A 17,752-nucleotide genomic window follows, 5' to 3' on the forward strand; every position below is an offset into this window, starting at 1 on the left:
TACAAAGGACACTGTAGAAATTAATTTAATTATATATAAGTTATAACTATATACCTATGTTTTCCAGGCCTCAATATTTTTGTCGAAAATGACAGTACATTTTAACGTTACAAGGGGAAACCAATGAAACACAAAAGAATTTATAACTTCAAATATATTACAGTACAAAGTATATCATATTTAAATTAATCTAAAGGTTAGGCATGTGGACGCTTCAATTTGTAATAAGTAATTAAAATACAGCAAAAATAGGAGAGAAACAGAACCATATGAAAATAATCTTACAACATAAAATTATGCCAATTGTTTTACTTATGTGCATATATCACAATTTCATCGACAAGTTTAATAAAGCTTATATTCGAACATCGGTTACAACATATTAATTTAACTTACTTTTGTAAGGTATAAAAGTAACTGTAGAATCTTAAATCGACTTTACTTAAAATATTCTTGCAGAATTGTTATAATGAAGTTATAAAATATGCTTACATTGTGAATGTTGTAAAAGAAATAAAACAAAAATAGAAAAATTCAGTAATCTTTTTTTTAATTTAAATATTTACAAAGAATAGAGCTACATTATTGAACTTCAACTATATACATACTGTAATATACATTACACAATAAAATACTCCAAAATTTCAACAAGCAAGGTTTCACAGAACATATCCGCAAGAGCTTTTAGTAAACATTGAGTAAAAAATCAAACATTTGCAATAATTAACAATTGAGTATTATTGCTAGACCAAAATCAGATCACTATAAAATCTAATGCAAAAATTGGCACTAGTACCTAAAGCAACTAATGTAAAAATATGTGACTTTAATATTTAAGATTTAATCCCAAAAATCAACAATTATCTATTGTTTACTATTACGATCTATTCTTAAAACTTTACGATATACAGCTACTAAATATTTAGGATTAATTCCTCAAATTTAGGATTATTAGATCTATCCCCTCATTTAAATAAAGTATCTTTCAAAACTTTAACAATAAGTCGTTTTTTTTATCTATACTTTTGTTTAAAATAAAAAAGTTTATTTTAAATAACCTTTTGTAAGAGATAAATTTAAAGCAAATGATAAATATTGGGTAAATGACAAAAATTAAAGAAATTTCTTATAAAAGATTTACTTCACGAATTTTTACCAATCAGCTGTTCAATATTTTTAAGACAAGCCATCTAAAACAAAATAAATTAAAATATTGAAAAATTTCAAGAAACACATCCCTATTATTCTCACAGAATTTGCCTTTTTTGTTCATCTAAGTAATGCGAAATTACATTAAAAAAAGAATAATACTGCTATCAATGAAAACTAAACTATTTGCAGTGAGCACACTTTTAACAACATATCAATTATAACACTATATATATTTCTTTTACATATAAAATTCAATAATACTCATAACGATTTTAACAGTTCTACACAATATATATAAAATCACATTTTGACCTGCATTCTTTTTAACACAGTTGAGCCAGTTTTACAATGTAATAAAATAATTATTAATAGTTTGTTAAGTAGGAAATGGAGAATATTTCACCTATGGATATTTAGAAATCTATCAATAGAAAAATGGTGATACAGTACAGAACCTGTTATCCGGAAATCAGAAAACCGGAAAACCAAAAAACCGGAACGAAATTCGATAAATTTTCCCGCCATTTAAAAAAATTTTTTTTTTTTCCTCTTAAGATTTTAGGATTTTTCTTTCTTTTTTGAAAGATTTTCACCTTACTATCATTTTGGAAATAATCATTAGTGTATTACTTCATCGTTTTTTCTTCTTTTTAAGATTATTTCCAAAAAAAAATTTTTTTTTTAGTTGGGTTATACAATAAAAAAAACGGCTTTGTGTAGCGATTCAGAAAACCGCAAAAATCAGTTATCCGGAATAGCGATGGTCCCGATCGTTCCGGATAATCGGTTCCCTACTGTATTTAAATAGGGAAATGGTGAACAGATGAGAAATTTTTTTCACTGGTGAAACTGCTGAAAAGTGAAAACATGATATATGTTTCAAATTAATAATAATTGACTATAAATACATGTTTGTTATTTACAGTCCATTAACCAAGTAATTAATAATAGAGTAACATTGATTTAACAATATGTTAGTTCACTGATTAACACAATATACAAATAATTTCTAATCAAACAGGTATGCAAGAATAAAAAACAAGTATAATTTAGACAATTCATGAATTAGAAAGTTCTTTTTTCTTTTGTTCTCAGTACAGCTTTCAGACTTAAAAGCTATGAGCTGAAAATTCATGACTAGAAAACTATTATTATAAATAATGATAACAAATTGCGATCTCCAAAAGTGGAAGTTTGGACTACAGGAAAAAAAAATAATCATTTTACCACACACATAAAAAGCACTCAAAAGTAGTTAAAATTAATCTAAATATTTTAAATGAGAAACATAATTGAGGCCTTATTTCCCAAAACACATTTTGAAGTAAAACACATTTTTAATGTTTTAAAAATTTATCTGATTTGTGAAAATAAATATTTTAAATATACAAAAGGATTTTCTAACTCTATAAAATATTTTGTTAGATTAATGCGACGAAAAACATGTTCATAGAAAAAAGATTCATATTAATTTTTATGAAATAAACAAAACCAGTTTGATCAATTTTAAGATATCATATACAATACATTTATCTATTTGTGATAGTAAAAATGTACATTTCAAGAGTTATTAAATAAATTACTATAGGGGTAACGCAAGCACAAATAATTTCCATAAAAGAGTAATGATTTTTTCTGACCAAAATAAGGCATTTTATTTTATTAAATTTTTTAATTAAAAAATATTAAGAAGTCAGAATAGCTTTGAAAATAAAACAATTAGAAATTGGTTTACATAACATAATTAAATGTAAAACAATATCAAAATATAATTATTAAAGTCACTGGCTAAAAAAAAAGAAAGAAGAAAAACAGGCAAAAAAATACAAATAGATACTATAAATACATTTATTTACACTCATCTTTTTAATCCTTTAATAAATAAGCATTTCTATATCAACTAAAAAGAAAGTTGTTCAAGCCAACAAAAAATGTAAAAAGCTAAATTTCCTCCGGATTTTATATTCGAACCATTGGTTCATCACTATCGTCAAAATCATCTTTATCCACTGCCTCTTCAAGAGATGAGCGCCGAGAACGAATCAGTACAACAACAAAACTTAGTACAAATGTCTGAAAAGAAAATTCAATTCAATTTTTTTTGTGTAAATTTGAAGACTTTATCAAAAAAAAAAAAAAAAAAAAAAAAAAAAAANAAAAAAAAAAAAAAAAAAAAAAAAAAAAAAAAAAAAAAAAAAAATAAATAAAAATAAAACTATGTTTATATTAGGTATAAGTTATAAAACTTTCACACCAACAAATTTTTTTAAATGATTTTTTAAAAAAAAAATAAAGTGATAAATTAATAGAAGTTAAAAATATAAAGTTTCTTTCTCAAAAATGTGTCAGAATGCACCTTTGCCCTGAAACACTAACTAGTAGTTAACAGTTTAAGTCTTATTTCAGAAATTATAATTTAAGATACGTTATTATTTTAACTTTAACTAAAAATTGAAGTATTACCTTCACGTCATTTATATTACTTATGTAATTAAATTAAACATGAATCATCATTATCATTATACATAATATCTAATTACAAATCATAAAGTAAGATTTGATTAAGACACAGTAAAATTTTTTTATTGAGATTATGTTTAAACACTGGTATTCAAAATTGAGAAAGTTTATGTTTGATCGATTTTTTAAAGAAGTACTGGATACATTGTAACAAAATTTGGTTTGACTATAGGCTGATACAATATTAAAATAATAACCATTCAACGGTTATAATACACACTCATAATCGTGCAAAAACTCTCATCAGAGTTGGATGGTATCGAAGAGTGGTTACAGAATTGAATAAAAAAAATGGTTTAATAGAGGATATGGCTCCCTCGTGCAGCCAAAAAGGCTTCAAACCTTGATTTCACATTGAAAATAAGGCAGTTAATGAGTTTCTGTGGAAGTTTGTCCCACTCGCTCAGTAGCGCTGTTTTTAGACGTTGGAAGGTTTTCAGTAGGATATTACATTTAGCAATTATCCATCCCAGACATGCTCTATAGAGTTTGAGACCTGGCTGGCCAATCCATCTTGTAAATATATTCATTTTCAAGAAAATGGGTGACTAGAAGTGCTTTGTGTAGTGTTGGATTGTTTTCCATTAAAATTAAATCAGGGTCCACTGCCCTCCAGAAAAGGTGAACAAAGGGGTCCAAAATCTTATCCTTATACCTACAACCAGTCATAGTATCTCTTTCAAAGACATGGAGGGATGTGTGGGAATCCAGCATTATACTTGCTAAGAGCAGCAAACCTTAGTTGAAAGATTACAAAAGAACTGAGAAGCTGTAGCACCCCCTTTGCTGCAATCGACAAATATCGATCTACGCTGGTCAGTCTTTCTCCTGACAGATCCAGAATCCTGAAATTGTTTCTATAAATTGTACACAATGCTCACCAATAAACTGAATTCTCTAAAAACCTGGAATTGAGACTGGCCTGCTTCAAGTCTCCCCACATTTCGCCAACTCATTCCATTAACTAAACGTTGGTATTTACTCATTTTTCCTTGAAGTTAAATTTAAAGAATTGGTTAAGATTGCTGCAAAAAGCACCAAAAAATTCAACAAAGATATGCGAATTTCAGATTTTGCTATGCAGGCTTATTAAGTCTATTACTCTGTTAGCTACATATGCACACATCTATATGCATACCCATTTGACATATAAGATTTACATCTTTGTTTCAAAACATTAGTCTTACATTTTGCTTTCGCTGTTTTCAGAAACGCATTAAACGAAATATGCAAATTCTCTTCATTTTAAGCATCAGTGTAGATTCTATTAGGTTGTGTATACACACTATATAAATAAAACTTGTTATTAATGTATGTTAGATTAAAGCTCAGCAAAAATATGAAATTCAAAGTTTCGTCCGATTTTAAACGCACAAATGTAAAATATATGCTTAAGATTTTTTACACATACACATAAAAGTGCAAATTCCCCAAAAGAGTATTGCTATAATAATCGAAAACAATCATATGCAATATGATTTTTCAAATAAACAATATCCAAACATGCCATTGATAATATTTTCTCAATGTGATTTTTTCTTTAAGTTAAGTAAAATTTGAATAATAAGTTATTTTACAAAAACCATTCTATCATGTGAATAAAATACACAAAATAATATTTGTACTTTTCTACAGAAAAATGTAAACTTAAAAACTTTTCAGTATAAAATATTTATAACATAAACATACCAATTTTTAGACAATTATGGAATGTGGTGCAAATAACAAGAATAAAAAACTGGTTTGCTAATAAATCTATTTTACAAATATTCAGGGTGTTCTGGATTACCCTCATCATATACTTTTAAAATAATTGCCAAAAATTAAGTCAGTTGACATTAATGGTTACAAATAAAATATGTAAGAGAGATGGTAAAAAAATATATTAAAATCAGTTTATTTGTTAGATGTAGTTTGCTTAAGTAACTGTATAAACTTTTTTGTTATTAATAATTATTCTACCTAATAGAAATTAGTAGTCTTTTAGTAATATCTAACAAATAAATTGTCACTTTAAACTTGAGTATGATTCTTTTGAATATTTTTTTTTTCCTTACTTAAGTATAAATTTGGGACTCTTAATGTGCAAGTTTTCAATTTCAAATTTAACTAAAATTGTAGAAATATTAAGAGTAGAAAAGTTATTATGAGACACCAAATACAAACTGCTACAGTGAATGGTGTAAATTATGAGATTTAAACTTATGCTTCAGTTATTAACAAGAAATTATGCTAAGTAACTTAAAGAAGAAAGTCCTTTGTCAACATTAAATAACAATTGTTATTTTGCCAAATACCCAAGAATGCTTGATAAATTTCCACCCTAAACTGATAAAAAAAAGCTAGAAATTAAGCTTTAATTTTTCATGCAGCTTTATAACAGCAATGCATCTGGGACAAATTTATTAAAAAATTCAGCATTTTGATATTCATAAATTCATTAGCACTTTACATAAAGTTCATATAAACAAGCAAAATGTTTAATAAATTATGGACTATTGATTATATGCAAATATTTTATTACTGATTAAAAATATCCTAACTCTAAGAATCCCTCCCCTCCTTCCAGGGAATTCTAGGGTTCAACGGAACACTTTTTGGGAACTGCTGTCTTAGCAAATGCTCATTCAGTTAAACAAACAGCAAAGTTAGTACATAAACAAATAAATGTCAACATTTGAAGTAAACAACAGTGAATTCCTAAGGACATTCTTACCCCTAAGAATACCCAGGATAGCCAGTAATAAACGGCAGCAAAGATCCAAGCTTTGTATGCAAAACTTAAAACAAAAGAGGCTCCTCTGGTCATGACACAATCATCTGCATATATTAAAAGAATGCATATTTACATTAGTAGCATAATAAAACACTTTCAATAAAATAATCAATAATATAAACTTGTAAAAACGAAAGTTTACCAGGTGAAGCATCAAGAGTACAAGGTTTAAGATCACATGTTGAGTTTCCAGGCTGAAACATAAGGATAAGGAATCTGGTTAAAATACATCTGGGAAAATACACATTTTGAGGTCACAAATTATACAGCAGCAATAGTTCGTAAGTTTTTCAAAAAAATCAAAGCCACAAACGTAATTATTCTTAACCGATTCAATAAAATTTCCTCAATTTTTATAATTGATGGCATGTATTTGATTATTAATTTTTTACTTCTACCATATTCAAGTACAGTGAAATCAGTCAAATTCACCACCTTCATAAGTTGACCTTTATTTCACTGAATTGGGTAAAAGTTAATCAAAATCACTTAGCAAGTTGACAATATCGATAAAAGGGACTTTTGAAACAAAGAGGTTCGCAAGCATAACAATGAATTTTAAAATGTTTTTATGAATATAATGTTAAGTTTTCTAAATGTAAAAATATACCTGCGAGATGGTATTTTAAGATATTATTTGTAATATATACTTGACGTGCATCAATAACTAAATACATACGGTTTTTTAACTAATCAGCTCAAAATTAAATTTTTGTAACAAATTATAATTTATTCTGTAATTAATATTATTTGTTAGTCAGCCAGGGGCTGAGATGTCACGGTGACAAAATGGAAAGCAAATGATTGCTGGTTCAAATCCTGTTCAAAGATGTTTGTTTCTCTGTGTTTGTCTTCTGTTGTGTGATGTGTAAAAGTAGACCATCCAATGGATGGATATCTGTGGCTTGGTGGCATGAGTAATGTTGCTAAACTTCTGCTTCAGGGAGACAATTACAGCATCAAACAATAAGGAAATTAAAGCTGAACAAAAGAGCATTATTTGAGTAAAATTAAACAGGGTGACATTGAGAAAATGAGTAGTAAAATTAAAAATTTTATTTGGTAAATGAAAGTTTTAATTAAATAAATATTGCAACAATCATTTCATATTTATTACAGTACAAAGCGTAATATTTTTGATATTCCTTGTGACAAAAAAGAAGAAAAAAAGACATTGATTAGAAGGTATATCTAAGACGAGAATTTTAAAAATTGCAGGTAAAATTATTATTATTATAAGAATTATCAAGTTAACTTTAAAGTTTTAGTACTATATTAATTCAACTAACAATAATAGCCCACATTACATATAACATATAAATACACTAACATTAATGTGAAAATAATAAATATAAATTACTCACTTTGCAATAATACTGGCTGCCGAAAGTAGTGTAAGTAGGAAGAACTAAGTATAACAGTATGTGGAATGCTAGAACAGCAAACATAAGAATGAAAGCGAGCATAATCAACCCTTGAGGTGGCGTTCGTCCTGGCCTAACTTTATACATCTATAAATAAAAGTCTATAAGTAAATGGATTATCAAAAGTATAATATTGAGAAATAATAAAAATACTTACTGGAATGCAAAAGCAACAAATGCCAAGAAACCGCATACCAGATACAGTGCAGATCACAAGAAACAAAATTATAAGGAAGAACAAAACATAATCAAGAGGAAAGATCTGAAAAAATTATTATTATCACTACAATTTCCCATTTTAATATTAAATACTGACTGAAACATTGCTGATAATAATGATTATAGCATATTGGAATATAATTTTTTTTTTAAGATTTCACAATTAAAAAACTTTTTTATAAAATAGTAAAAATGCATGATTTTAAAATAAAATACGTTTATAAAGTTTCTTAAAATAATTTCATAATGCCATCAAAATGTTTACAGTATCAATATCAGAAGAAGTTAGAGGAGCATTGGAATAAATGCATCATTCTTGATAAAATATTAAATATTTTGTTGCATTAAAGCGCATAGATTAATATCACAATAAAAATACTTTTAAATCAAATGTTAAGAAAATAAAGTTTAAATGAATAAGAATAATGAACAATACCTTCTGAGCTTGAACCATAATAAAATCTAATGGATTAGGCATCATATTTTCTTTCAAAATATAGCCCATCTTCATACCAAGTGAGTTTACAATCTTATCAATGCTAAAAGACAGATATATTCATCAACTACAAAAAAAATACGACATAGCAACAGAACAGAAAGATATAATAGACGCTGGAATGCAATGAAAGTAATAATAAAGCAACTACACAATCTTACATATTTAATTACGAACATGCTTGAAAAGAAAATTTAATAAAAATAATTAATACAAGTTTAAAAAAATGCTAGCTAACATTCATAAATTAATCAAAATAAATTAAATAAAAAAAAATCCACAAATCATAGTTTAAAAAAGTATTTTTTAAAAATTTCATTTTTTAGTTCATAAGAAGCAAGCTGAAGTATAAACAATAGAACTAGAATTAGAAATATTGCATCAAACTAAAATTTAATGTACTCAAAGAAACAAGTCAAAAGATTTAAATCTACTGAAGTTTCATTGAACTAACTGAAATAAATAACTGAAAATGGAATTTTTTTTATAAAACTAAATATTATTTAAAATGAGCAGGATATTAAATAAAATGTAATTAGAAAAATATAAATAGAATAATACAAATAAAATAAATAGAATAGGATGCATGCAAAAATAAAAAGACATGTATTAAAATGTATCAAAAGAAGTTTTTTATTTATTTATTTTTATACTTATTCCTTACTTGCATATGAGCAGTGAAATAAAAAACGTCAATGAGAAAATAAGGCCAATAATCCCAAATGACCCATTTAAAATCCGTATGCATGGTCCACATTTGTTATATAATCTTCTTTTTTCACTTTCTAGAACTGATGACCGTCTTGAAATTAGGCTCACTTCTTCTTCCAAATCAGCTAACTCACCAACTTCCCTAGATGTCAACTGCCTTTTAGATTGCTTTGAAAAAAAAATTTAAGAATTATAAAATGAATATTTCTTAAAATTTAGATATAGAAAAAATTATAACTGACATGCTTTAGAAATAAATATTAGACTGAATAGAATAACATTTTAACACCGAGCACTTAAATTATGACAAAACAAATGTCCATACATACATAAATAAATTAAATTAAGAATCATATACTAAAAGTCAAAAATATGACTAACTATTTGAAAAGTGAGCTAAAAAGAAATAGGAATAAAAGGAGAGGGAAATGCATGATTTTCTTCCTCCTGCTTAGAAAACCAGTTATTTATAACCAAAAAATCTTAAAATTAGCAACAAATTATGTCACATAATTTTGAAACTTTTTAAAATTGCATTCTTTGGTTTTCTTAGAACATAGCTAACTAGACAATTTTGTGTTCCATTTTTTTTTAAAAACGATTTTTCTTCATAAAGTTGGTCATCTTTGGGACATTTGATATCAAGAAATCTTATTAAATAATAAACTCATTACCTACCTTGCTTCGAAGTGCATTTATTTTAGTTTGAGTAGTAGCTTGGGTATCAGATAAAAGTGCTTCCTCTTCAGTTAAAGAACGAAATCCTTTAATCATATTTATAGGAAATGAAGCTAAACCCACACTCTGTAATGAGAAAAATTATTGACAACATTTTTTAACAAACCAGTTTATGTGTCTCTATATACATACATATATTTAAAAAAAAGTTGTTTATATAAGATATCTGTCAGTAATAGTCAATAATAAAAGAATATATATATTCTTTTAAATAGTTTAACCTATTGATACTGGATTTTATTAAACATATTTTTCATCATTTTGTATTAATTTAGGTCAAAATAAATAAAAAATATTATATTTAAAATTTTAATAATTTATGGTTATGAATAACAGCATGAAATACCGGTGTTTTTTCAGGTAAAATTTTCAAAATATGGCTCACTTCCAAACAATTATTTTTCAAATTTGAACTTATTTGCAGTTTAATATATCCAAAAGAAACATTTATTCATTATTGAAATTTAATTAAACAACAAAATCAATTATTGATAAATTTTTGAAAATGAACGTAGATTTTTTCTTTCGAGCTACTTTTTTTTATTTTATATTTTAGTACTATTATAATCTTGATAATCTAGCAGATTATTTTTGTTAACTATCTGGCTGTTTTTCATAATTAAAAAATATCAAAATATATTTTTAAAAGGAAAAATATATATATAGGAAAGGAAAAAAAAAATATAAATGGGAAAAATATATATATAGGAAAGGAAAAAAATATATATATAGGAAAGGAAAAAAATATACAATAAATTGGAAAAATATATAAATGGGACAGCAATGTCCCATTTGCATCAAAGGGTTCAATTCACTATTATTAAAATTTAAAAATAAGAGAAGAGAACATGACTTTCCTAAATTCTATTTCTAGATTTTCTTCTTTTTTTTTTTGTAACCGTAATTTATGAGCGGCCAAACTAATAGTCGATTGAAAATTTTTTTTTGCCAATCTTCTTTTTCATGCTATATTTCTGGAATTAAATTGGCGGATCAAATTATAAAATTTAATGTTTTAAAGCTAATTTATTTCAAATGCATGTTTAAATTTTTATTTATTTAATCAACAATAAAGTTTTCAAAATTATAAAGTACGCACTTTTCTTTTATTCATTGCTAAATTTCAATTATTACATCAAAACGAAACGTTTTTTTTAAAAATAAATCAATTGAATAGTTTAAGCAAAGTTACAATTTAAGAGAACTTTTATTATTCCAATTAAAATGGAAGTATAATCACTGCACTAGCTTAAAATTTTATGAATTTAATAACCATCCATTTCTTCCTCTGTTATTACTCTTTGGACTCGCCTATGCATAACAAAAATATAATTAAAAATATGTTATAAGAAAAAAATATTTATAATTAATAAAATAACATTTAATTAAATAATTCTAACAAAATAATTAAATTATAATGTCATGTTATTCAATTATTTTGTGGAAGAAAATGTTATTTAATAACTTACAAAGTAATTAATCATTTGATAACTTACAGTATATAATATGAGATTCATCATGCCATATATTGTGATAACATTTACAACAAATGAGACAGCATCTTTTCCTCCTACAACAATAGAATAAGAATTACCAAGGTAAACTTAAAAATAACAATATAAAAAGAGATTAGTTTTTAGAATCAGTAATAAGTATTTTTGTTGAACAATACAGTGATAAGTACACAACAATAATGTCAGATATAAAACAGGTTCTTTCAACTATCATTTTTGCCCTTTCATTTGCTATAATTAGAATGCTAGTCAAAAAATTAATAATCACAAGATAATAATTGACAAAAATTTTTATTTAATAGTAAAATTTGTAATTACATAATTTTAATAGTTAAATCTTTGAGTTGAAGTTTGCTTAAGACTAACCACTAATTTATGTTAGAATAACAAAAACTTTAAAATTTAAATCCAGATTTATAGTTCGGCTAATCATCTATGCAAATGGATTTTCCACACTTCTGGATCTAAAACCTGAAATATTAAAACACTTTAAACAAGAATTACATTTAATTTAAACCTGTCAAATGCTATTTTAATTTCACTTGTTCTAACCTGAGTGCAAAATTTTTATTTCCTGTTTATAAATATCATATTTGAAGCTGTTTTCTTCATTATAATTCTTTTTTTATTGATTATAACGTGTAACACCAATAACTATATAACATTTAAATGCATTTTTAAAAAATGTGTAATAAATACTTATATTTGACTAATTTGAAGCTAATCAATTTAAGTCATTTTTTTAAATAAATAAATAAATTTATCTCTCAATTTAAAGAACGAGCATCAAAAAATTACATACTACTTTTGTATAATTCCTTAATCAAAAATTCCATTTTCCCCCACTCTGTTGAATTTGAAGGAGGTGCAGACTTGAAAGGTATAAAGACACTGTAAGAATAAATATAAATGTTTAGATTTAAAGAAAAATTTAAATAAAATTTTGTAAAGTTATATAAGATTACAAAAGCCAAACTCTTTAACATTCAAATTTATAACAGTTTTGCACAAGGAAAACTGCATTTTGATTTGCACTATAAATTGCTTTGAGTTGTTAAACGAGAAAACAGTGTTTATAAGGGACCTATTCTTATGAATTTGTTTTACTTCTCGAAATATGGTATTGTTGAAATAATTAAATGCATATTTTCAAAAAGAAAAACAAATAATTCATCGTAATATAATATCAAGGGTGATTGTGAGCCCAACTCAAAAATCCTGAAAATTTCTCAAATAAAATCATTAATGACGCATTTTAAAAAATTAATGCCTTAAATCATTGATTTAAATTAATAATTATGTATAAGTTCACTTTTATCTCTAATCACATTTATAATTCTACCAGAAAAAATATTTATAAATGAAAGAGATGCAAAGTATAAATTCTAGTTCTAATATATTTAAATAAAATATAAAAGAATTTTTATACATAAATGTGATCGATGATTTCTTTAAATTACTGGACCTTACTGGACCAGAGCACAATTATCTCAGATAATATTTAACTTCAAAAATGGAATTTTAATTTAATTTTTAAAAATAATATTCACAGTAAAACATTATATAAAAATTAAACTTATCAATCTGAGAAATTAATGTTTTAGTGCTCATAAAAATGTACAGAAAACAGGAGGGTAAAATGGCATATGAGTAAAAACTTACAAAACATCTAAAAAAATAAGAACAAAACGTAAACATCCTTTAGAATGAGATTATAATAAGATTATTTTTAAAACAACATGATACATAATTATAAATATATTGAAATGAAGTTTTAAATATCTTTGCCCAAATAATAAGGATATAAAAGAATTTGGAATATATTATTCAGATTAACTGCTCTTCACCTCTTCTTAAACGCAATTTAATTATTAAAGGGGGTTATAAAGAGAGTTTTCATCAAAATTTTTTGTTCATGAGAGTGAGAATATATTACTATTTTATTTCCTTTTTTTTTTATCTTTTAGCATAAAATTTTAAAATAATTTGTTCAAATTAAAGTATTAGTTTAAAATGTTAAGTTTATTTACTTTGTATAATATATATATAAATAAATTTTTTTTGCTTCTTAATATTAAAAAGTAGTAAAAAAATAAAGTATAAATTCCAAAATAAAACTTCGATTAAACAATAAAAAATTTAATTTTTAAAATCATTTCTTTAACTTATAATTGAGATGCGAAGATAACAAGCATGAGAATAAAAATAAATAATTTCACTCAAATTAAAACTGATTTTCACTTTTTTAATGAGGTACAATTTTTTTTTGTTGATGTGACTTTTACACAGCTATATTTTATGCTTTCTAGTTATGGCAGCGATTTGATGGATTCTATGTAGTGGTAACAGTATTACAATTCATTTTATAATTGTAAACAGGAATTATTTTAACTATGTAAAGATTAAATATTTAAAAAAAAATATTGTTAGAACTTTTATTTGCTTAAATTACTTAAAAGTAGTGGTGATCAAAATTGTTATAAATCAACTTTCAAAAACAAAGATAAAAATATTAACATATTTTGTAACTGCTTTAATAATAAAATCAAACTCTTCTGTGAAACTCAGCAGATTGATTTGGCTGCCATATTTCTAATTTTTAAACTATTCAATAAGAAGCTTATTAGTTTAATAAACAATTTTAAATAGGATTTATACAGTTAGCTAAAACTGAGAAAATTCCCACCTATATTGTTCAAACAAATAAACACAAAACATACAGTCGGACTTCTATTTAACGAACTTCCATTTAACGAATTTCTCTATCTTACGAATTTTTTCGAGGAACCAAGTGCATTTTGGAAATTGTTTTGTAAAATAACTTCCATATAGCGAAGTGAATTTTCTATTTAACGAACTTTTCATTGAGATCCACTTTCCCTATTTTCCAAAATATTTCTTAACATTTTAAACTTGTTAAAGCAATTTATGGGGGAAATGAGCTTGAATTAAATTTCGAAGTCACTGCTTTATGAAATGTATTACTGTCTTCTCTAAAAATTATCTTAGAGAAAGCAGTAAATTCCCTTTCCCTTTCTGTTTGCACTTCAAACGAAAAACTCAGTTCAAATTAACGGATTTTATCCGTAGCAATTTAACTTAACGCATGTGGTAATGTATGTTTAAAATTACTTTTATAATAAATGCAACTATAATTTTATACATAAATTTAGACTTTTTTCAGTTGAAAATGTATATAGCACGATAATGTAACACTGGATAATGTTTTGCTCTATTATTGCTTTCCATGCTGATTTCTTTTATGGTTAAGACTTATAAGATAAATAGTAGATATTAGTTTACAAGATAAAAGTGCATCAATTGCTATTTTAATTATGTCTAGTGTTTATGAATTTAAAACCTGTTTTGTGTTGCTTAAGTATTTTAAAAGGTGATTTTCTATTTAACGAATTTTCCACATAACGAGCTTATTTTCGGTATTTAGTGACTTTGTTAAATAGAGGTCCGACTGTATATTCATGAAGGAATAAAAAAAGTTCTACCAATTCAAAAAATTTTTTTTACCCAGCAATCAACAATCCAGCTATCACCAGAAGAAATACCAAAGTGTACAAGAAAGCTGTAGTGAATACCTGGAAAATAATATAAAAATTAAGACAATTCACAATGAGAGGATATATGAATTAAGCAAAGAGCGAAATTAGCAACAGTGCATTGATCTGGGAGTAATAAAATTTGTCTTAGACTTCAATAAAATAAACTATCATTGGACCCCTAGAGAAGCAACTGATGTAAAATAATAGTATGCTGTTTTGTCAAATATATTTGACAAAAAATTAGTTAAATTTTGTCAAACAGTATTTGAGTTACTGTTAAAAAAAAATTTATTTTATCATTATTATTCATTCTCCAAATTGTAATTTTTTATTAAAAAATTCACATTAATAACTTCAAAAAAACAAACAAACTAATACAGACATTCAAACTGACCAGTGAAATTATGCATGAACTTGTAATATGGTTTAGTTGCTGGTTCCTTAGAATAGTAGCTTAATTTTCTTAATTTCTATCCTTGTTTTGCTTTAAAAATAAATAAATTAAAATAATACAAAATGGGTGACTTCTAAAACAGAAAGCCAGTGTAGCACACACCAAATAACATCAACCTTTTACAAGTATGATTTGGAACAAACAGCCACTTTTTGAGCAATCGAGTTCATAGTTTTCAGAAGACATCATAATTCTTTACTTGGTAATTTTTCTTCAATAATTAAAATAATTAAAAAAAAGAAAATACAATAGTACATATCAAATATTATTCTCAAATTCCAAATACATAATCTAATTCTAATTAATTTTTAAAATTTTATTTCAGTGAAAAAGCTGAAATAAAAAATACAGTTTGCATATTGCCATATATTCTCCATAATAAATAAAAATATAAATTTTTCATTAAAATTTCTTTTAATTGCATAAAAAAAAATCTCTATTCTCTATATTCATACCATTCTCTATCCTCTAAATTCATTGGACTATTTTAACTCTTAAACATGTAGTAACAGTTCTAACTAATTCACTGGTTCTGTGATAAAGAACTTGCCCACTGTCTCAAATTTAATTTTTAATTTATTTCCCAGTATAAAATATTATTATCATAGCTAAAAAATACAACAAATCTTCTTAATACAAAATTTAAGTTATCAATAAATGCATAATTAGTATTATCATTTTATGACAAAAAGTAGTCTTTTCTCTTCGAATACAGGCAAAGGATTAAAAGACTTACTCTAATTGAAGGTCTATTGTCTTCATCTTGTTCTTCATAGGAAAAGTAAGCTAATGGCAATATGAAGAATGTGTAGAAGAATATTATACCATACAAGGCTGAAAATAAAAAAAAGAGTAAACTATATTATGATAACTTTCAAAGCTATATTCATTTTTCTTGTATCTTTTCTTTTGTCTCAATAATTATTTTTGCAATAATTATGTCCCAATAATTATTTTTACAAGTTTTAATTGAACCCTTGACAATTGGGCATGAAACAATTGTCAATGGTTTCTATCACTAAGAAAAAGGTACAAGGAAATCTGTGAGTTCAATTTAGAATCCTAAGTTAGAAAGCATTTCAGAATTAAAATAATTAATTTTACTATTCCTTGACAAAAAAGAATTTGTACCTTAATTCTAAAACAAATTCTACCCAATAAGATATTTTTACTAAATACAGATATGAATCTACATACTGAAAATATATGGAGAAATAAATTAAAATAATAAAAACATTTTTAAGCACATATGATGCTCATAAAATGGGCTGATATAATACAATGAAAATTTGAAAAGTGACTTAAATTATAATCAATTATTTCTTTCAATATATTTGTGCTTGGCATTTGATACAAAAATAAATAAATTAAAAATATAGACCTAAGTTCATTTTTCACATTTGGAATCAATAACATTTGTAAACTCGTCAGACTAGAGTCAATAACTTCAAAGAACATTTTTAAAATGTCATGATAATTACCATAATATGTATAAGACACCGAGTTCTCTAAGGCTTGGCGAGTTGAATTTGTAGCCCAATCCTGAAAAGAAGAAAAATTAAAGGTTAAAAATATTCATAATTCAATCAAGATTGAAGAAAAGATAATTTAAGAATATAAAAACCAAATTAAAATTTATTGCATATTATTAAGTGGAAAAATAAATTAAGAAAATAAACTTTCAATATAAAACTGTTTGCTATAAAATGAGCAAAAACTGAGCTTATAAAATATAGAAAATATCTGGCAAATCATACAAGCAATATTCTCAACATCATATAGATGTTATGGGAGCAAAATTTTTTTTGAAAGAGAGTTGAAAAAAAAATATTTTGGTTCTTGTGAACCAGAATTATAGTTATTAATAATAACTTAAAGTAGAATTAGAACAACATCAATTTGCATTAAGAGTGCAAAGACAAAATACATGTTGGATATTTTTGAATTAAAAAAAAAAGAGGTCTTCAAACTTTTTGTGGAAAAATTAGAATTACAGTAGGGAACCGATTATCCGGAACGGTTGGGACCATCGCTATTCCGGATAACTGATTTTTCCGGTTTTCTGAATCGCTACAAAAAGCCGTTTTTTTTTATTGTTAAACCCAACTAAAAAAAAAAGTTTGGAAATAATCTTAAAAATAAGAAAAAACGATGAAGTAATACACTAATGATTATTATATTGATACATTTA

At 25.1% G+C, this 17,752-nt stretch overlaps 1 protein-coding gene across 1 annotated transcript in view; it reads right to left on the bottom strand.

Moving 5' to 3' along the window:
• Window positions 1-533: 533 nt before the first annotated feature.
• Window positions 534-17,752, bottom strand: part of LOC107449983 (lysosomal cobalamin transport escort protein LMBD1) — a gene marked incomplete in the record, with an annotated part of 39,384 nt that continues 22,165 nt past the window's right edge. Inside the window, 11 exon segments of the mRNA XM_071181552.1 lie at window positions 534-3,225; window positions 6,389-6,492; window positions 6,591-6,642; window positions 7,813-7,959; window positions 8,030-8,134; window positions 8,528-8,630; window positions 9,252-9,466; window positions 9,977-10,102; window positions 11,533-11,606; window positions 12,353-12,441; window positions 15,076-15,143. Coding sequence (XP_071037653.1) covers window positions 3,112-3,225; window positions 6,389-6,492; window positions 6,591-6,642; window positions 7,813-7,959; window positions 8,030-8,134; window positions 8,528-8,630; window positions 9,252-9,466; window positions 9,977-10,102; window positions 11,533-11,606; window positions 12,353-12,441; window positions 15,076-15,143 — 1,197 coding nt within the window.

The sequence above is a fragment of the Parasteatoda tepidariorum genome, chromosome 5 (assembly GCF_043381705.1).
Source record: "Parasteatoda tepidariorum isolate YZ-2023 chromosome 5, CAS_Ptep_4.0, whole genome shotgun sequence".
Lineage (NCBI taxonomy): Eukaryota > Metazoa > Arthropoda > Arachnida > Araneae > Theridiidae > Parasteatoda > Parasteatoda tepidariorum.